We start from the raw sequence: 21921 nt of genomic DNA on the forward strand, positions 1-21921 counted from the left end.
TCTTCATTACCTTGAACTAAAATTTACCCCCAAAAATCGAAAGGCAAAAACCCCGTAGCAACTCGGGGATAAAGTTACAGTCATGTTGATACCTACTCAAGTAAACCTTTAACAATAATAAGGACAGAATTCAGATTCCTTGCCAACAGATCAATCTCAGCATAGCATTACGTTGTCCTCAAAGTCTGAACTGGCTCTTATTGAAAGTAATATGAGAACTGGGTTCTCCAAATGCAAAAGCCACTTCAGCTAGCTTCAACGTGAAAGTTGTCAAACTGTGCAAACTCAAACGAGCGAGTTCCAATAGCAGCCCAGCCATTACTTGGTTTAGAAATGGTGACATTCTCCCAGAGTGGATAACCATTTAACAGTCCTGAGGCAGAAGTGCCCTGTCAAAAAAAGGAAAAAGTTAACTTTGTAAAATCCAGTGATTGTGTTGACACTGAGCCTACCCACATGTGAGAAGAGACAAGGCAGAAAGATGTCAAGTCAACTTTCAACTACATTTCACACATTTTCTATGGAGAGGTGCTTTTAAATATTGCATAGAATCCTCTAGTGCCTATCAGCTCTCTGAAACAGATCTAATGCCTTTACAGTGAATATATAAAAGGCTCATCTTCCCCTAACTCACAGCTTTGCAAACTCAGTGTAGAATTTGAAAGGTAGACTGGTTTTCCTCTTCCACATGTCAGGCTCCCTCAAACAGCCCAACTGTCTTAAGGGGATATGATACACCTGGCACTGATTCTGCAGAATTAGGCAAAAGTCAAAAGGAGAGAGAGGTGTATTTTAGTCATTAAGCTGAGAGGAAGAGGAGATAGCAGAACTTTCAAGTATCATGTTCAAATTAAAATTAAAAACAGTTTCAGGAAAAGTTACAATTTATCTCGCCAGTGTTACACTAAACAGTGTTTAGAAAAAAAGTACTTCAGTTTAGTTGTATTTCTTAACCTGAAAGACAATTACAGACACAGGTAAAAGCAAGAATGCCTTTCAAGAAGTCAGCAAGAGAATTCTTTAAAAAGGACTCTGCACTTCTGTCATTACATCAAAGGCATATTTCATACAAAACACTTTAACAGCACAGATGGAAGTTTGTAGCATCATCATTTTAAAATTACCACCACTGGTTTGTGTTTTAAACGATTTATGTTCATCTTCAGCACCCCAATCAGGTTAGCAAATGTCTTGGCCTATTTTACAGATGGCAATCACCGTCATAAGTATGGGTGTACAAAAGCCAAAACTAAACCACATCCATTCAAGTGAATGCTTCAGGTACAAGCGTCCCTTTGTCTCCCAGTGTGAAAATCCAAGAGACAAAAAATAGCTTCTAATACTCGCTGACATTTTAGGATGAGGGAAAGACTCAGTGCATAATTTTAAAAGAGAATTTGCGTCAGTTGAAGATCTCCCCAGCTACGATACAAGCTTCCCCACATTTCAGGCCACATTGCAGTTGCAAAGGTTACATTAGGCAAAGGGATTAGGCATTCAGCAGTGGAACTTAAAGCCTTTTAGTTACTTGCACCAATGTCACACCCAGGTAAGTGCACAGGTATATTTAAAGTAGAGCTTGGGACTACTTTCCTCACCAAATGACTATGACCAAAAGGGGTGGAGTGGGGGAGAAGGAAAAAATGTGGACAGGCTTCTCATTAACTGTGGCCCATTTTTACAGCAACACTATGCCCATGCTTTTTCAGTATAGGAAAGAAGGATGGCAGCTCATCTGAGTTCCCCAGTCCTTAACTAGCTCCACATACAAGGCCTTAGCATGCAAAGGGAATTGGTGGGAGACAGATTTGTAGAACAGGCTAGTTTAGTAGCTTACTAACAGTCTTCAGAACAGGAAGTCAGGTCATGATCTTTTCGTTAGATTAAACAAAAGATTTGCCTTTCTAGCCTTCCTATCTCCAGCTTTCAACTCATCTTTCCAGTTATTTTCTATACCCTCTCCAGTTTCTCAAGATCTCTTTAAAAATACAGGCAGCAGAACCTGGTATGGTATTTTAATATTGGTTTAAAATAACAGAGATATTATTTATGTTTTAGATAGGGCAAACTAATGCAAGCAGACAGTCAATAGTATAGCATAGTTTTGTGTAAACCATTTAGGACTGGAAGTTTCATAACTGGTTTTCTAGCTTTTTGCCTGTGTCCTTACCTGAACGTTGAGAGTAAGCGTGTGCCACGCATTATCCCGGACACCAGAAAGTCCTTTCATTAATATTTCTTCTCCGGCTGCAAAACATGCTTAAGGTTAGCAAAGTGTTACTTCACCCCTTTGCTGAGACTGATAAATACGAAGCCAGCAAAAGGAAAATAATACTTATTTTTCAGAAGCATTCAGGACTGACATCTTACCAATTTCAACTGCAGCATGGAAGGCTTAACATGCAAACCTGGACTCTACATTATCAGTGCATTCTCCTGTTTTGCCAGGACTGTTTTTCCACTGAAATCTCCAATGCTCTTGGGAATTTGGCCTGAGATAAGGATTCCCTCTACTGAGAGTATGGGTTCATGAAGCATGACAGTACCTATTGCTCTGTTTGTTCTATAGGTCTCCTTGTTTATGTATTGGAACTTCTATAAATCAGAAGGTTTGAGTTGCCACATCATCATGTGGCTTAGTTCTAGTCAAAATTTAAGCTAAGCAAAAATTGGGAGTGACTGTCACCTGGATGGAAGACTGAAAAAATTAAGTGCTACATGTAGAATCTTCAGTTATTCAGTAGACAGTTTTAGCTGCAAGTTATTTGAACATTCAGGCTCCCTTCTAGAAAAATACAAAGATCACTGAAAATAGCTGTACAGAAAAAAATTATCATATTGTGTAACAAGTGTCTCAGCCTGAAATAATGAGGTGGTTAATCAAAATCCTCTCATTTCATCTAGGAAAAATTATTTTTGAAAGCCTGAGAAACTAATTGGGTAATGTTGTTATGTCTTATTAAAAATAACTACTGGAGTCAATCCTAAACATGAGTATGTTTTTACATACAGCTGAAACATAAGTTGTTACAGTATCATAGTATCATAGAATCGTTTAGGTTGGAAAAGACCTTTAAGATAATCAAGTCCAACCATTAACCTAGCACTGCCAAGTCCACCACTAAACCATGTCCCTAAGCACCACATCTACACGTCTTTTAAATACCTCCAGGGATGGTGACTCAACCACATTCCCTGGGCATGCTTGACAATCCTTTTGGCGAAGAAATTTTTCCTAATGTCCAGCCTAAACCTCCCCTGGCCCATGGAGCTAGACATTGCAAAGTTTCCCTAGGGAGCATCGGTATGTTAAGAGAAGCTAATGTAAAGCCTTCTTTATGATACCCATTCATGGTAAAAAAGGAAAGAAAAAAAAACCACCCACAAAAAACCAAAATGATAAGAAATGAGAAACTATAGCTACCAAATAGAATATGAGACTATTTTTAAAGGTCCAGTCAGTGTGAAACGAGTCGTTATAGGCTGTCTTGATATCAGATATTCTGTAGATCTAGAAGTTGCATTTGACTTATAAGAAACTATTGAAAATTTTGATTTATACTCATGAAGTGATAGGAAATGCATTTAAACAACAAAACCTGCCACTATTTCAAAGCAAGTTAAAAAGAGCTTTTAGCTATTGATGAAGTATTATGACATACACTCTTCCATGTGCCTGTCAAGTGCTCTATAGAAGAACAAATATGAATGTTAGCATCACAAGTAGAATATGCTCTCACTCCACTGAGCTAGACTAACAGTAGAATGCATAATTTGTGGAAAACAGTAGGCCACTCATCGTCATCACCTAAGCCAGATCTATGTACGTTGACTTGCACTGTTCTACAAGACAGTAGCGTTCTTGAAATGCCATTGCATTTCAAGCAGAATTTTCTGTTTAGGTGTAGTATAAGAATACAGATCAAACCTTTCTGTAATTAGTATTGTATCAGGGTATTTACAAAAAGCAAAATAATCTACATTTACTAGTGTAAAATAGGTTTTGTCAGTAGAGGAAAAAAAAAATCCAGAAAGCTGAGACTGAGAAGTAGACCAGCTAGTAGCCTTCAGATACTCTCTTGACATACAAGATGTGGCCATCATTAGAGAACAATGTGTTAAATTCATAGTGATGACAACTGAATTACAAAATCCGAATGTTAGTATTTTTTATCAAGGTTATCAAAATGACATGTCCATATGTCAGCACCCACTTTAGCAAAGAGCTGCTTACCAAGGTCACCAGTGACTCTGTAAGTGCCATCTGCAAAAACCCAGAAGAAAACTCCTTTGGTACGTCGAACATATATCCCACCATTGTCAACTCTTCCTGCAACAAACACGCCCCCATCACGTTGTTTTTCTATGTAGATGTCACAAGTGACTGTCATGTTTACCCTATAAGAGAAGTTTAGTGTTTCAACAAGCAAGGAATCGGGTTTTTTGAGCAGGCAGTAGGTAGGAGAGTATTCCCTCTGTAGTACAGCAACCTTTTTGAGGAAAGATTTAGCAATCCTAATTGTGATCTACAGGTGCAAGATGAACAGGACTTGCCTAGATTGGTTGTTTCCCACCTGTGAGTCCATAGATTTTCTTAGGAAGAGCAATTCTCAGAAACCAACAACAAAACGAAGAGTATTGTCAGCAACTTTCAATTAATTATTTAAAAAAAACCCACACCCCACTAAACAGAAGGTTTGCATCTCCACAGAAAAACTGTCAGGTCTACAAAATGAAAAGTTGCTTTTAGATAACTAAATCAAATCCAAGATTCAAGATCATAGCACCACATCTGCTAAAATTTGATCTTCATTTCTCTAGGATTTTTAATACAGGCCAAGTCTTAAGTAATCCAGACATCTTGCCCAAAAGCCAAAACAACCTTTTTTAAACAAAATGTTCGAATAGGTTGAAATTATTTTAATTTCCTGAGGTGATACTTCAGCTCAACAGTAAAGGACCGTGTTATACATATAATGACAGCTGTAAAGGAGAATAAAGCAAAGGAATACCAGACAATCAAATGGCACCTAGAAAGTTTACACAACTTCCCCTGCCCTGAAGGTGCACTACAAGCCTCTTAACAGTAAAACTTAAAAGCATTCTCTACCTTTTTTAATGTACATTCAAATTAAAAATCTACATCCCATGTCTGAAAGGACTTGCAATATGGATACAGCCACAAGGTCGCATATTTAGGAAGTTTCTAATTATCTGTAAGTATTTACAGAATGTGAAAAGACTCTCTATGACATCAGTTCAGCTGGTAACTATATCATAAAGAATATTTATTTTAGCAACTCTTCTCCCCACGTCTTACATAATAGTAAGAACGACTTGAGATTTCATTCTAATGTAATGGTATTAGAAGTATCAGATTCTTGGATACACATTCATTACACAAACAAGATTTCTTTCTTGCCTCCCTAGGTATTAAACAAGAGATCCCCACATCTTGTTTAAGCCATTATAAAGAGATTGGAAGCAATGTAGAATAAGTTAAATAGTAGTATTTTCAGGATACAGCTAGGTTCAATAAAGCCAGAGCAAAACACTAACAAATTCAGGAGTAGAAACAAAAAAGCTTTCACCAGCACAAGATTAAAATCCAAACTAAAACCAACTAAATAATCCTGAAATTTAATCACAATAAATGTCCATTGACGACTGAAGTCAAGTATCATTCCACAGAGAAATTCAGTGCAAGATTGGTTCAGTATTTCAATAGCATGCACTAAAGGTTGAAAACATCTACCTAGGACAAGATGAACTTTAAACTGAAGATGAAGCAAACAAATCAGAAGACCTGAAATTGAAGACTATCCTTATGAAAAGTTACAGATCAGTAAAATTTGAATAATCAGCTGAATATTCAGGAAGCAAGCTTGGTTCTGAAAACAAGATGAAAATCCAGAAAGAAATGGAACCAAAATGAAATTATTAAATAGAGTTTTTAGGAATCTCAGTACAGTAATTTAAGAATACATCCTGTGTAGCTGTTATAGGGATCACTGAGTATGATCTACTCAATGAGGGAAAGTTGATTATAGGGGGAACATGAGACTTTGCTTAACAGAAGGCTGCAGAAGAAAATATCAGGTAACTGAAGAACAACCTCCAGCTACCAGATGGTGGTATTCTTCCAGGCTTCAGAGCAAAGTGATTCAATCACTTATCCAGGCCAGAAATTAGAAGCGTGAAGCATGTTCTGAAAAAGCATTTGGGGGATCAATGATCCAATCAAAGTGAAAAACACCTGACAGAATAGCTATTTTAAAGAACATATCAAAAGAATTTAAGCTAGACTTCCAAATAGAAGAAAAAGTTTTAAGCATAAAGTTTATTATTACTTACTATTACTAAACCAATTAGTTTACAGGTTCTTTCCCAAATGCTTTTTAATTTTAAATAACCATTATGCTAAAATATGCTGCTTGATTCCAAATTACGATCATTATAGCTCCTAGAAAGAATTGCAATCATAACCATACTCTTATCAAACCAGTAAATCTCAGTTACATTTACCCAGAAATAAAACTGTTTTAAGTAGCAGTTGAATCAAATCCACACAATTCTAGGAACTGCTCAGAAGATGGCAGTCTGCAACAAATATAACTGAATTAACTCCCAGACTATTTCGTTGATATGAGATTGATCAAATCGCTAACAATCAAGCAAGGCAACTCAAAATTAAGTAATTTAAACTGAATCAATTTTTCTGTCCTATTTAAAAACTTATTGAAACTCAGTGCACACTTTGAATTAGGATTTTGACTTGGTCTTTCTAGTACGCCAACCCAGATCTATTATTCTGAAGAATCAGCTTGAACAAATATGCCCAGCAGGACATTAGGAAAAAAAATTTCCAAGACAGTGCAGCAGTGGGCCAAGCTACTAGGTGGACTCTCCATCCTTGGATGTTTTTAACACTCATTTAGACAAAGACACAGTTTATCTCTTAGAGTTGGCAATAGCCCTGAGCAGGACTCAATGACTTTTGGAAGTCACATTAAGTCATCATTTCTACATGTCTATAGAAAGTCTGAATGCAAAAGCCCTCTGTCCAAGACAAATGAGGCTTGACACAGATTAACTGATCATAACTCACACTGGTAAGGAGGACATTTCCCCAGACGTCTCTAGAAAACAGTATCTACATACCACTGAAAATTTCCTATGAGACTGATGGTCTGGTCTGCATCAGAAGCCCAAGTGATGGGTCGCTGAACGACAACCTGGCGGAGTGTGAACACATGATCTCCTGGGTCAGAAGCATTTATGAAGTATTCAAATACACCTGTCTGATCTGCAAAATTTGGAGCTTCACTGAAAGGTGGATTACCTGTTCAGAAAATAAAATACGTATCAATACCAAAACATTGTTTTTCTTCTGCGTACTCTTGTTCTCAGGAATTTCCTCTTAAAATATTCTCCAGAATTTTGACTACTCTATGAAAGCACAGTCTCCAAAACTGAAGTTTTGGAAGTTGGAAGGTGATTTTAGCTTTGGTTTTGTTTTTAAGCAGACCCCAGTTTTTGCAAACACATGAACAAAGTAAATTACCTTCTTCTCTGTCTTCCTTCCAAAAACTAGTTCACTATAGTTATGAGCTGTATCATTTGCATCAACTATTTTAAAACTGTTAGTGATCACCCAGTTAAGACAGAATTTAAAAAGTCTCAATACTTCATGCAAATGAAGTACACAGGTGTAAGTTGTGGAGAAGCAGATATAAATAAACAAAAATAAAAACACACATTCAGACTATTTCATGTTGCTTACATTAGAGGACTCAAATAACATAATTGTTATTGCCTTTCTACATTAAGACTGTGTGTGAATTAAGTTTTTGGATAAGAGAATTCTGACTTACGAATATTGAAATCATCTTTGTAATTTGAAGGAAAGGGCTGAGGTGGTGGAGGCTCCGGGCAACCACATTTCTGCCCTGTCTTGAGTGTGGTTAAAGTGTAGACTTCATCCACATTTAGATCTAAAGAAAAACTTCCCTTCCACACCTGGAATTAAAGAAAGCTCAAGCTGCAAAAATCAAACAACTGCATAACAAAATACCCAAGTTCCTGAATTAAAGGAGATCTTCTAAAGTCCTGATTTAAGGCAAAAAATCCTGTCTTCTTGCCTCAGCATTTAATGTTTCTGACCTATCTTGAAAACCCCTTTCCCCCAAACTCTTTATTACCTCCAGGTAAGCTTGTATATAGCTAGTAAAACTGTAGTCAAAGAGAGCTAATAAAACATGCCCTAACTATGTAGTTTAGGCATGAAACTCCTAAAAGGAGTTCCAGCAAAGGGGGAAGAAACACCTGAAACTGCAGAGAGACTGTAATTAAAACTGATCTACTCACCTTTACAGGATGGAGTTGCTGGAAAAGACTAGAGTTTCCAGATTCAAAACCAAGTCTAGAATGCCACACTTGAAGTGTTTCCACCATATACTACAATGAAACACAATATAAAATTAAAAAAAAAAAAAAAACAACACTCCACCGAACACAAACTTTCTCAAGGTGAATATTGAGAAATATCAGTCCTCTAAGGGTGTCTAATTTTTGTTATTTTGGAGCTATTGATCACATTAGAGGCCACCACTCTATTCAGCTAGCCATTACATATGGCTTATCTTTTTATAGATTATACATCAATAAGCCATTGTCCTAACATGCAGTAATGTGGCTTATAAAGACAGAAAGCACTGCAACCACACATACAATCTTTAGCGTCTCTATTACCAACAACAGTATCCCTTTGATACAAGCTCTCTGCCTAGAAGCAACGCGGCTGAAATAATCTCCCATTAATTTTGCTTTAATGAGACCTTTAGTTTAGCTGCTGGTTCTTCGATATTCATTTTTGAGCAAAGTACTTCGCTTACAGATCTCCAAAATTCTGTGATACTATCAACTACATTAGTTACAGATTTTAATCATATTGAACCCCTCAATTTTTTTTAGTTACCCAGAAGAACAACAAAGCAAGCAATCTAGAGTTTGGTTTGGATACCTGATACCTGATACTTCCCCCAAAGGGAGCTTTATATCAGAAGTGAGGCTCAACTACTTTTCCTAAGCAAACCCTTTTATTGCCAAAAGTATTGTCCAAACTATCTTCTCCTAAGTGAAAGTAAAGCAATGCCACCAAAAATCAAATTCCAAATAAGTAAACACTTTCAGCTTCTGAGGAGCAATCATCCAAATCAACTAACAAAGATTCACTCCAGTTTACACTGTGAAAGTATTGTTCACATTTCAGAGGAAAATTCAGTTTAGCGAGATTAAAAAAAAAAAAAAAAAAAAAAAAAAAACCACAACTGGGACATTCTCAGAATATCTCTTCACAGGATGGAACAGCATAACCTACAGTATAAAATCAACTGCAGTTACTCCCCTGGAAAGGAGTTAATGATAACTAGGAAGGTAATGGCCATGCTGGCCAGTCAAACTATGTCAGCATTTCAGAGCACCCAGCCTTGGAATAAATCCTAAAGAAAAACCCAATTGCATTTCTGTTCTGCGGAATTTCTTCTTCAATATACAGATGATTAGACTGGGAGGTAGTAATTCTACAAATTCAGTTGTGACATTACATCTGATGGTAAAAGCAGAACTAAAATGCTTAAAACTAAAATGCCAGGTGTGTAGCAGCCTCTAGTATTGGAGGTAAAGAACTCCAATTTCTTGCTAATCTGTGATATTGTCTTGCACGTATTTGATTATGGAAAGCAATTCATTTTACAAGACTGATCAAATGTATTCAAGATCTACTTACAAATGACCCTTTGAGGTAGAAAGTTGCTCTCTGAGGTGTCACACTGAAATGAGGCAGCAGAGGCCTGATACATTGAGAGTGATTATGAGTCTGAAGAAAAACATAGATGTAACAGAAGGAACATACATTACTGAAACGCATCATGTGGCAATGTTCATGAAAAATATACAGCATAAACTGAAATTAAAAAAGCAACATAAGATCACTTTGCAACTATTTATTTCACTGCTATCTTAATGATAACTGCAATTATACTAGCATAATAATTTTATTTTGAATACTGCTTAAAAAAAGCACAAGAATTAATTTCCTCCCAGAGTGTGTCATCAAAGTAAAGCTAATTTGTGATATAAAGATGACATATATATCAGTCTCCAGGAAGATTCAACTAGCTAGTCAAAGTTTAGGTAGAAAAAAGGACCTCTAGTGGTCTCACTAACAAAGCTACAAGCATCAAAGAACATATTCACAGATACTGAACTACATAAATCAAAACAGATTCTTCATAACAAAACATTTCTTTTATCTTTTCTAGTTCATTGGAACTGTGCTGATGCACATACCATAGTTTCAATGATGATGGTAAGGTTTCCTCGGCCATCTGTCAGAGCTACAAAACTGCCACCTCCTTCTAAGTGTCCATCCACTTGCAAGTACGACCAGCCTGGCTGAGTAAATTGCGTTGTGTGTGCTGAGACAAAACAGAACAAAAATAAGACGACAATAATTAAGTCTGAATAAAAAATACCACCATTTGTAGTCTGAATTAAATTTCTCTCTCATATATGCTTACACAATAAAAACTTGGTTTTGGGAAGAAAGTAATGGAACTTCCAAAACAAATTCTACCTATACAAGAAGAAAGATTAAAGAATTACACGAAGGCACAATTAAAATCAGCAGCTCTGTGGCAGACGAAACAGTTAAAATGATAGCAGTTATTTAGACAAGAAGAAAAAACTATTATACCACTATATAAGTCAATCATGTATATGCAATATGAATATCCACCACAGTTTAGATTTTCCCAAATCTCTCTTTTTTTTTTTTTTTTTTAAATAAAGTAAACAGCTAAGCCAGAGAAAGCATAGATGGGCATCTCTATGAGGAATAACTAAGTAAGTAAGGTTTTCAGCATATAAAAGAGAGTACCAGAGAAGAATATGACCCAGATCATGAAAATCCTGAGCAACATGGAAACAGGAGCAACTGCTCAGTTGCTCTGAACTGTTTGTATGACAGTATGGCCATTTTTTTTTTAATGCTTTTACGTATACAGGTAACTAGCAGAAGAATAAAAATGAAGGCATTTGCCTTGTTCCTCGTTTATGGCATTGCACACGTTACTTGCTCTACTGAACTGTGGCAGAGACAGTAAAATATTACAAAAGGACTACAGAATAGCCAGTGAATCCATGTGTCCATAGACACTATGTGAACATACTCCCCTTTCCCCAAGCACAAGGAAATGCTGACTTACACAAGCCAAGAATCTCAAGCAGGACAAGAATACAGAGGTTCTTTGTTCCATTTTCTCCAATTGAGAGGTATCAAATGTCTACTTAAGGATTAAAAAAAAAAAAAAAAAAAGAGAGAAAGGAACTAGGAAAGCACACTAACCTTTATGGGCACTTCAGATCAAAATATTTTAATAGTAACAGCTATAAAAGGCAGTAGTTTATTCATTTCTGCTGTATCTAATGGTCAAGTATTAAGATTTCCCTCGCTATTAGATCTTTCTGCTTTCCACTGAAAGCTTTTTTTTTTCTTCTTCTTCTTTTTTAAGTATTCACAAAACTTGCCACAAAATTACTTTAATTTGGTACAAAAATTAATACACATAAAAAACACTAAATAAATAAAGGCCTTGGAAAATACAGTTATGTTCTGTGTTAGATCACCAAACTTTTAACTGCAAACTTTTTACCTGTAATCCAGATAGGAGCTTCTACTTTGTAGTGGCCACTCCACGGCTCTTGCGCTGTCATTAACCCACATCGACCAAAGGGCAACTCTTCATAATAACTAGCCACCAAGTTCCATGCAATGGTTCTGGAAGAAAAACAGGTTTGTTTGCTCCATTCATATGGATAGTATTAGATGAATTTAGTACAAGAACTTATTCCTCTTTTTTCCTCCAGCATACAATGAAAAGAAGTTTAAGGCAAAAAAAAAAAAATCTTTCCAGCTAAAGGAGAAAATAAACACAGGAAAGGAAAATAAAACAAATCAACTTCCAGTGTTGAGAACTTCTTACGAAACTGATGATACATTCTCTGTACCATTCTCTGGCTATATCACCATAAAAAGTTGCACATGAAAGGAAATGTGCAGTGAGAGTTAAAGACTCCGTTTGTTTCCCCACTCATTTTGAAGGGGAAAAAAGTTATCAAGGTTTACAACTTTTTGTTGGGGTGTTGTTTTGTTTTTATTTTTCGTTGGTTGGTTGTTGCTGGTTGTAGGGTTTTTTTGTGGGGAAGTGGTTTGGGGGAGCAGTTAAGTACTACCGAAAAAAATAATCCTCCCTTTATCCATATAAATAACAAACAGAAAACAACTCTAACCAGCCATCCTCCAGGAGTTGTTGCTATTTCAAGAAGTTGTCAGGATACTGACAAGGTTAGTTACTTCAGGTCTTTTGATTTCGTCTTCACTGAAAATCTTTTGCTAGGAATTTAAACTTAAGACCTGTGTGCCATAAGTATGGAAATACAGCTTAATAAAGCAGTTATGTAGAAAGCAAAAGCTGGCATGCTGTTCTGCTATCACATATAGATGAGTGCAAGGGCCTCGTTCTGAGGTCATTGCCATAGATTTATCACACTATATATGCATTTCAGAAGAGATCCTGAAATCCTACAAAAAGGTGCTCATAAAATAAACAACTCTTGAGTTGTAAACTCAACTTGCTCTCTGAGTTCTGCAGAATTTCAAACTTAGAAAAGGAATGTAGGGAACTCAAGTTCAAAGGAAACAAGCTTAGCAGAAAGATAAGCTGCCTTTCATCAAGACTCTGTTTTCAATATAAAAGCCAAGATAATTTCAATATTGGATATATGGACCCGGAACTATTCTACAATAATTTCTAAATACAATACATAGGTCTGGCTGTCAGGTTGCTAAACAAATGAGGCATATATAATTACAAAAGGCTTGTAAAAAAGAAAAACAATGGGAAAAGAAAGACCCCAAAGTAAGATATTAAAGCATATGAGAGTCAAGAGGCAACCAGAATGGTCAGGAATTCCCATAAGAAATATTCATCTATTAGAAAATTTCATCTTGCAGAGAAGGAGACAGAAGATTCATAGAAACCAGGTGACTCAAGAAACTTTCCTTTACAAGTACTTAAGTGCTTTGTGCTGTGCTCCGTTTCAAGCATTTCAGACAAAAACATTTCTCTTTATTGTTCCAAAATGATGTTACATAAAAACTAAAAGTTTTGAACAATTTTGCTTACACCTTGATGCCTACATTTTCTTTAAACAGACTTCCCCCCAACCCCTTTCAGATTAGTAGTTGTTGCACTGGAAACAAAGTATGTTTTCTATTCTCTTCTAAAACTGCGAGTTATGTAATTTCCCAGTAAATAGAACAGCTTTCTTCCAGATTTCATTTTGGAAAGAAAGTGTGCAGGAAACAGTAAACATATCAAAAGACTACAGCATGTTTTAGAATGGACTCTGAGAAAGAAGCTGTATGGAAAAACTAGATAATTACCTCCGTACCTACTACGGTTAACTAAAGACAAACAACCTAATAAAGACTTTAAGAAAAATACAAATAAATTAGCTTTAATGTTATTTTCCTCCAATGTTTTTCATGTTGTTAGTTCTTAAGAACATTCTCTTTTTAACAAATATCATCATATCTGAACTCAGCTGCCATTGGATACTGTGGAACAGTAACTCAAGAATACATTAAAACTTGTGGGACTTCTACCCCAGAATGAGGTAAGGACAGTAGACTTCATACCTTACTATATTTGAATTCAGACTGACAGTAGAGTTTCAGTTTACCTACTATCTTACCATAGCAGATGGATGTGTTATATAGTACTTTAAACAATCCTTACATATGAAGTTGTGAAAGCGAGCAACAGTGCACAACACTTACGAGGTCATGTTTCCATTCACGTAGTTTTGGTTCAGGATCCGAGCCCAGCAGCCTGCACCTACTTCATCATTGAAAGTACTGTAATCTTCTGAAGACCACAGTTTCTTCTTAGTTAATAAGGCATTTGGCACTGTTTTTGTTCCAGGATAGTGAGCCCTACACAATATTTTAAAAAGAAAGAGCACTTAGCACAAAAAGAAAAATCAAAGCCTGGAAGTACGTTCAGCAGCAATGATGCACCTCCTCCAAACTGAAAAACAAACTTTCTTTGGAATAATACTAATGGAATAGAAGAAAATGGCACGAGAGCGCACTATAGTATTCCATAGCTTATCGTATTTGCATCAGTAGAAGTTTATTTCTTCCGATACTTTCCAGCATATAAGTAAACCTAGCTTTAAATATATCGTGCATTTTTTGCAGCTTGCTAAAGCAAAGCTTTATCCTGAAATTGAGCTTGAAGATTTTCATAACCGTAATGTGCTAAATAGAGAAAATACGTGCTACCTTGTACTATCTTAAATAAAACTGTAAATAATTATAAAATCAACAGTAAGATACAGTACTTGGCATTATTCTAAGAACTTAACTGCATGAACGTCTTAGGACCTAAACATGAACTTGGCTAATTTTGCACACCTTTTTAATAAACTCAGGTTTCAAAAAGGCATGCTAGTTGGACTATAAAAGTTACAGAGGTGTAAAATGAAAATAGTTGAAACATATAATGAAAGCTAATTTTCTTTCCAAGATCTTCCTTAGTATGAGAAGAGATGCTTTCTCCCAAATGAAGACTACTGATTATACTCAATCACAACATTGATTCACTGTGCCAAATTAGTCTGACTGAAATAAAACTTTTCAAATCACTTGCAGAAAACAGCATCATGGCTTTCCCCTCACTTAGCACACTCATTGAACACACTAAAATGAAACTATCAGCACTGGGAAGGAAGGCATAAATATTTCCTTTACTACTAGCCTGAAATTTAACAAATTGATAAATTTGTGACAGGGACTCAAGAAATACCAGTTTTTCTAGGCAGACGGTTGGGTTGGTCGTGTGTGTCCCCCCCCCGCCATTATTTTCCCCCTACTGGACAATGGGCCATTTCCCAGTGTTGTAGTCCTTCATACGTAGCTTCACTAATGATAATGTAACACATAATAGAGATTTTAGCTACATCCTTTTCTGCTGTACAGATTACTGTATATTTTCCCTTTGGCTTGGTAACACAAGTATTACCTTAATACCAAGCAAAGGTTTTTGTAATGGCATAAAGTGTGTCGCTTGCAAAGACAAGGCAAAGAAGGAATAATTTGTCTTTCTACACTCCACACTCTGAAGACCTGTTTCTTACATATTAAGAGACAACATCCCGGCCAAATACAAGCTGTACTTCACGAAACGAAAAAAGAAAAAAAAAAAGCAGGGGAGTGTTCTAGAGAGCTTTACGTAAGATTACACAGGAACATGATCTATAGAGCTCTGATTTCTTGCACTAATACAGAGGGTCACCCTTATTTGCATAAGAAGGAAGAGAAATAATTTAATGCAAAAACACTAAAGCTATGGAAATAAATTGAAAAAAAATAGGGATGATAGACAGGATTAATGTTACAGGGTGAACAAGCAGGTTCTAGAGGCAGACTCCTTCAGTGTATCTTTATCGGCAGCTTTGCTCCACTTAAAGCCCATACACTCATAACATCCTCATCTTGTCCCACTGATATGCAATCAGGTAAAACAGTTTCACCACCAGTTGAGAAATGAATCATTTTTCTCTGCTCTTAGATGCAACTTCTATTACTGCTAATGAACATAATTTACACTGTATTTGTATTTCACTTACACTGCTGCTAACCAAGGGGTTTTGTTTCACTTTCATTAATATCTAAATTAGTCCTTAAAAAGTAGGACATGACTAAGGAGTGCGTAACTCCTATTCCATATGAAAACTAACTTTTTTTAAAAATAAGTACACCAATCTTTTTTTTTAAACTTTAATAGCACTTAAGTAGAGTGTATACTTTAAAAAGACCCACCCAAATGCACAAAATAAACATTTGCTATCAGATTACAGTGAAGGCTTTCACATTCAGTATGTGCTGGATTTGTTGAACTTTATGTGATTTACATTTAAAGAAAACACTAGATCATGCTACAGCCCTCTTTTAGATGTCTTGTGCCACTCTACAGCCTCAACAACTAACACAAGGTATGCAGCAAAGGACAGGAGATTAGCTGGGTCCAGAACACCGTGCTCTGCTCCTTCAGTAGTGAAAATAATCTTTTTACTTCACTGGAAATGAAAACAACTACAAAGGAGCAGCTATACTCAATTACTCTCAGGAAATAATTGGTCCACACAAGGACCACTACCATTTGGAGAGACTTGAGTATCCTGATTAATGTTTCAGGAAGAACCACAGACTCCTAAACACATACCCTTCTTGCTGCCTGAAAAGATGAACTGGAGTAGAGTTTATGCATCATTCTTATAGATGTGATACTTCAGCAGAAGCAGTGGGATTTTGGATTCTCTGCTCAAAAGAGCAGAGAGTCAGACACGCTATAACGGAAGACCATTGCAAAGAGAGAGGAAAAAGTGATGTATATCATGAAAGGGGGGAAAAAAGAATGGACCTTGGTAAAGAAAAGGTAATGAAAGGAATACTAGGAACAGAATTACAGAAGTGACACATAAGTTTAAACCTCTTATCACCATGAGAGAATTTACCAACAGCTATTGCTATCAGTGTTTGCATTCTTCAAACCACTGTCTTTTACTAAAGAAGTATTTTCATTGTTCCCTCTTCCTTTCAATCTCCCAGTAGATGGTTTATTCATCACCAGAGCCTCTAGCTGTTAGAGTGGTAACAAGGTCTTTTTAAAATATTAACTATTATGAGATTAAGTGTGTTTTATATAGCAGATGATGAAGCAATATAACTCCAACGGGAAAAAAATCCACAGTTGCCTGTGTAGGGCAGCTAAACTAAATCAGAAATATTAAGAAAGTAACATTAACTAAGAAAAGCTTTTCTGTTTATGGATTGCAAATGCTGCTTCGCACAATTGCCCACAATGTGGACAACTTAGTGGATAACTTAGTTAAAAAACAAACAAACAAAAAACTTCATGTTATTTTTTGTTTTGCATACAGCAATGGCCTAAAGGGGAAGAAGGGGGAAATAAGGACAGAAATTGCAGGGGTTTCCACCGTTTTTCTCTCATGCATCAGTACAAGCCTGAAGAAATTAAATAAATCTTAAAAAAGATCATTCTATATAATACCATCACTACAATGAAGCTTTGCAGAAAAGCACTACCTATTAAAACCTCAAAATCTAGTTCTCAAAAACATCTCTAGAAAACAGAAATCGTCAGCTAACAACACTGTCGTTCCTAGTTCTCATTCTGTATCAGCACACAGGCCTGGCAGGAACTTGGGACAGTTTGAATTCCCACTACTACAGACACCACATCATAATTCCATCATGCAGTAATGTCACATCATCTTGTTTTTCTTAGGTTGTTAACTTGGGCATAATTAGGTCTAACAAATTTCTTTAAAAGGCTTGGTTTTCTGCCACACTTACATTCAGCCAAATGTGTATTTAGAACAGATCTGGTTAAGAACACTGATGCTTCTAACCAAAAAGACTGAGTTGTAACCTAATGGCATACTAAATTCCTATTAGGTGAAAATGAAAGTTGTCACTCCTAAACTCACTGACACATCCTAAACACTTCCTATTTTCTTTCAATTAACAGCAAGAAGGCGAGGGGGGGGAGAGGGGGGAGGGTAGAATTTTCAACATGTAGAGTCAGAATAGCTTGGTCTCTAACCGTATAGAATTCAAAAATCTAACTAGGTTAACTGTGTTACAAACAAGTAGCACATCTAAAGTACTCCTATGAATAGCCATGGAATTTGCAAGCCCATCCTTGAAAAACATTGTTTTCAAGAGCTACAATGTAATTTAAATATGTTCAACATAAGAGTAATACTTGTTTATAATTTATTGTATTTCATTTCACTAGTAAAATTGATGCAGCCATAATAGCTCTGAAAAGCTGTTTGAAAATATCACATTATAAAGAGCTTTGGTGACCCGGGTCATTGCTATGTGGGTGAACATCTATTAATAGTTTTACAGTGTGTCTTCAGGGCTCCCTCTAATTTCTAGCCATTACAATATCTTGCAGAGGAAGCCTGGATGCAAACAGTGAAAAATAAAAGCAGCAGCTTTAACTACTTTCCCATCCAGCTTGTCTGATGAGAGACCTCACAGATCACAAATTATGTTACCAAGTCCAAAACTTATTTTATGTACATTCATGTAAAATCCTGGTTACCTGAAATACTTTTTATAGTTTCAAATAAGAAAGCAAGCCAACAATTTTTTTTTAAAAGATACCATGATTAGATGTGCATCACTAAATGTCCAGTAGCCAACTGATTATCCATTACACAAGAGAGTATTTCATCTCCCTGTTAAGATTGAATCAGAATAGGGATGTAAAACTTGCAAAGAGTTAAGCAACTACAGCTTACTGAGAGAGTGTAAAAACAGTTGACCTTCTGGAACTGACTCTGGGTGCATACTTGTAGCTGCCAAAAAAAGAAAGGAAAAATACTCACTACTTTGGGATCATGGTAATTACAGTGGATTTACATCTGGCCAGAGTGAGTTCACAATTGCTTTCACTTGTTGATCCACACATGATCCAAGACTCCATTTGCAAAAAACTGTCAAGACAGTTTTTGTTTTTCAGAATGGGGGGAGGGATTGATTTGGGGGAGGCACTGACTGCCTATCTCTATTTGGAGGGAAAGCCTTCATTTCTACACTTCCTAGGGGTCAGATATATAAAGATGAATGAAAAAGACTCAAGTTGAAGCAAGGAACAGACAGATTTGAAGCATGCGTTTGGGTCAGGCAAGTTTATGGAACCTAGTAATTAAAATTTAGAGCTACTGTAAAAAGAAAAGTTAATGAGCAAGTCTTACACACATTTCCACTCAGCAGACAAGTCAATAATCAATCTCAAATTTAGTCTACTACTTTTGCAAAATATTAGCATCATATGATGAAACTCCTTTCATTGCAAGTAAGAATATAAAAAGGTGAAGCTTTGGCTGTGCTAGTTATAAATAAGGAAGATGAAGACACACTATGAACAAGCCACCATGAAAGAAAAACAGAGAGAACCCCCTACCCAATCACATCGACCACTCCATGGAGCTCAGAGTCAATCAGCAAGACAAAGGAAATGGGCTCCCACAGTCTATCGCTGGCTATGATCCTCACCTGCTGCAGACCGTGCTTATCCAATGTGTATCTCAACAGCTTTGGAAAAAGAGGAGAACAGAGAACAGAGAGAAGGGACAAATAAAAAAAAAAGTTTTTCAAACTGTCAAAAATTTATATTGGGAAAGGCAGCATCTTCTTCAGCACTATTTGAACATATTTTAAAAACAAATCATGTTCCAATTCTTGTTTTTACAACTTGAACAACAAACTCTTACACCAAACAAAATGTCATAGATTGTCAAGTACAAAATGCCTTCAAAGAAGGACACCTTCTTCCTCTACCATGCCAAACCCCAGAGTACATCACAAAAGGAAAAATTAAAAACATTTGGTTCTTATTTTCTTACACACAAAACTGCAGATAAAGTTAAAGACAAAGCACATCACATTTCATGCAAGATACTCTATTTGCACATCAGCCACTTAGATGTTACAATGCTGAGGGTTAGGCTACAAGGACCACATACAGGGCAAGGACAACTGAATTATAACTCATAAGCCTTGTGAAAGCACAGTAAACGTCTAATTAAGAAAAAGAGTTGATTCCACCTATTCTCCCTGCTAATCAACTATTTCAGTTTAACAGTGAAGTTTAACAAGTGAGATCAGCTCTTCCTAAACACAACCAACACAAGAAATGAGAAAAACCCCAGACACATACACATCTTACTACTCAACTGCGTTTTATTTCAAGTTTTAAAATTGCAACCACTGTACACTTCCCTAGAGACATTTTAAGACCTTGAAAGTCAATGAAACAAATCCAAAATGTCATGTAAGACAGAGTCTATGTAGTTTCTTGAAGTCCAGAGGTCCCCTAAACAGCATTTGCTGTACTTGTAAATTCAGATAACATCAAATACCTAACTACCTTCAAACCATTCTGTGTCTTTCTACCATATGTTCTGTAACAGGGAACACTACCTGCAGGAAACAGCGCTGCAAGATTTTTTTTCCACAGATTAGAATCTGAACTAGCTTATGTGCAGTCTGACAGCAGCCTGAAACGTCAACATTTCCTGCCCCAAAGTCTAAAGAACTTTGTCTGAACACAATGTTAGTATTACTTCTGCATTGTATTTTCCTGTTACATCTTGCATTAGAATAAGGCAGTATTTGGTTTGCAGACTTAACATACATACAAAGGCTAAAGTATTTAGCGATTATGGGAGGTTCCTGATGACTAGGGAAAAACAGTTTTAATGCCTGTCTTCAAGAAGGAGGATCTAAGAAACTACAGGCCCATCAATCTAGCCTCAGTCCCCAAGAAGGTTAAAGAGCAAGTCTTCCTGGAAGCCATTTCCAAGCACAAGAAGGATAGGAGAATGACTGGGAACGGCAGCATGGATTTACCAAGGGCAAATCATGCCTGACAAACGCAACTGCTTTCTACAACAAGATGACTACCTGTGTGGGCAAGGTGAAATCAGTGGATATCATATACCTTGGCTTTAGCAAAGTCTCCCACCAAAGTGGATAGAAAAGTCCAACCAGGGTGCAGATTGCTAGGATGTCCCCACAGGCTGATATTAGGGCCAATACTATTTGATGTCTTTAACAAAAGTCAGGAAGTTCACATTTTGCTTTGCTTGCACACACAACTTTTGCTTTCCCTATTAAGCTGTCTTTACCTCAACCCACGAATTTTCTCACTTTCACCCTTCTGATTCTCCCCCCCATCCCATTGTGGGGGAGTGAATGAGTGGCTGTGTGGGGCTGAGCTGCCTTCCAGGGTTAACCCACAACAATGATTATATGCTGAAAAGGAGGGCTGTTATTTAGAGGAAACTAACAGACTGGAAAAAAAGGCTGACAGGAACTCGTCAAGTTCAACAGATGCAAACATGAAGTCCTACATCTGGAACAGAATAACCCCTTGCAACAGTACAGGCTGTGGACTGATGAAAAATTCAGTTAGGTATAAGAGCTTAAAAAAAGAAAAAAAAAAGAGCATGAGTATGGTCAAACACATGGAATAAGTTGCCCAAAGGGATTGTGAAGATATTAAAGCTGAACAAGCCTCAGCACAAGATCTAATTGCACCTGCTTGATGCAAGGGGGTTCAACCAGATGACATCCAGAGGTCCTGTGCAAACCAAGTTAGTCAATAATTGTATCTAATTACAGATAACATACCCAGAAATAAGACATTAAAAAAAAAGACAAGGCTGTTCTACCAGTAAAATCTATTGTTTTAAATTGAGACAAACATTGTGTCTTAAGATCAGTTACATAAATGCAAAATTAAGTTTCTAGCTTGTGCTTTGAATTATGTAATACAAAATCCTGTTTAAAATGATGGCAAAAGCAGCATGGTCCAAAATCATAAAATAAATCCAGAAGACTATTTTCTATAATTAATCTTTATTCTTCCACCAGCTTAGCATAGTCTTAGACAAGTCAATTCATCTTTCTCTCTTATAGCAAATGTTTTTGTCCTGGTTTCGGCTGGGATAGGGTTAAATTTCTTCCTAGTGCTGTGTTTTGGATTTAGTATGAGAAGAATGTTGATAACACACTGATGTTTTCAGTTGTTGCTAAGTACCCTCCTAGTCCAAGGACAGCTCCCATGCCCTACTGACTGAGCTAGGTACACAAGATGGGAGGGAACATAATTAGGACAGTCAGCCCAGCTGGGCAACGGGGTATGCTCGTGACTTCATGCTCAGTATATGAATGGTAGACGTGATCCAGGA

The 21921-nt window shown here is 36.6% G+C and overlaps 1 protein-coding gene across 1 annotated transcript in view; it reads right to left on the minus strand.

The window, feature by feature from the left end:
• Window positions 1-245: 245 nt before the first annotated feature.
• The window catches only part of GALC (galactosylceramidase), a gene marked incomplete at its 5' end in the record, with an annotated part of 37961 nt that continues 16285 nt past the window's right edge, over window positions 246-21921 (minus strand). Inside the window, 10 exons of the mRNA XM_009583982.1 lie at window positions 246-389; window positions 2171-2247; window positions 4235-4398; window positions 7162-7342; window positions 7875-8019; window positions 8368-8457; window positions 9788-9877; window positions 10351-10478; window positions 11715-11839; window positions 13904-14059. Coding sequence (XP_009582277.1) covers window positions 246-389; window positions 2171-2247; window positions 4235-4398; window positions 7162-7342; window positions 7875-8019; window positions 8368-8457; window positions 9788-9877; window positions 10351-10478; window positions 11715-11839; window positions 13904-14059 — 1300 coding nt within the window. The remainder of the gene's footprint in view (window positions 390-2170; window positions 2248-4234; window positions 4399-7161; window positions 7343-7874; window positions 8020-8367; window positions 8458-9787; window positions 9878-10350; window positions 10479-11714; window positions 11840-13903; window positions 14060-21921) is intronic.

Source organism: Fulmarus glacialis, unplaced genomic scaffold (assembly GCF_000690835.1).
Source record: "Fulmarus glacialis isolate BGI_N327 unplaced genomic scaffold, ASM69083v1 scaffold37788, whole genome shotgun sequence".
NCBI classification, from domain to species: Eukaryota; Metazoa; Chordata; class Aves; order Procellariiformes; family Procellariidae; genus Fulmarus; species Fulmarus glacialis.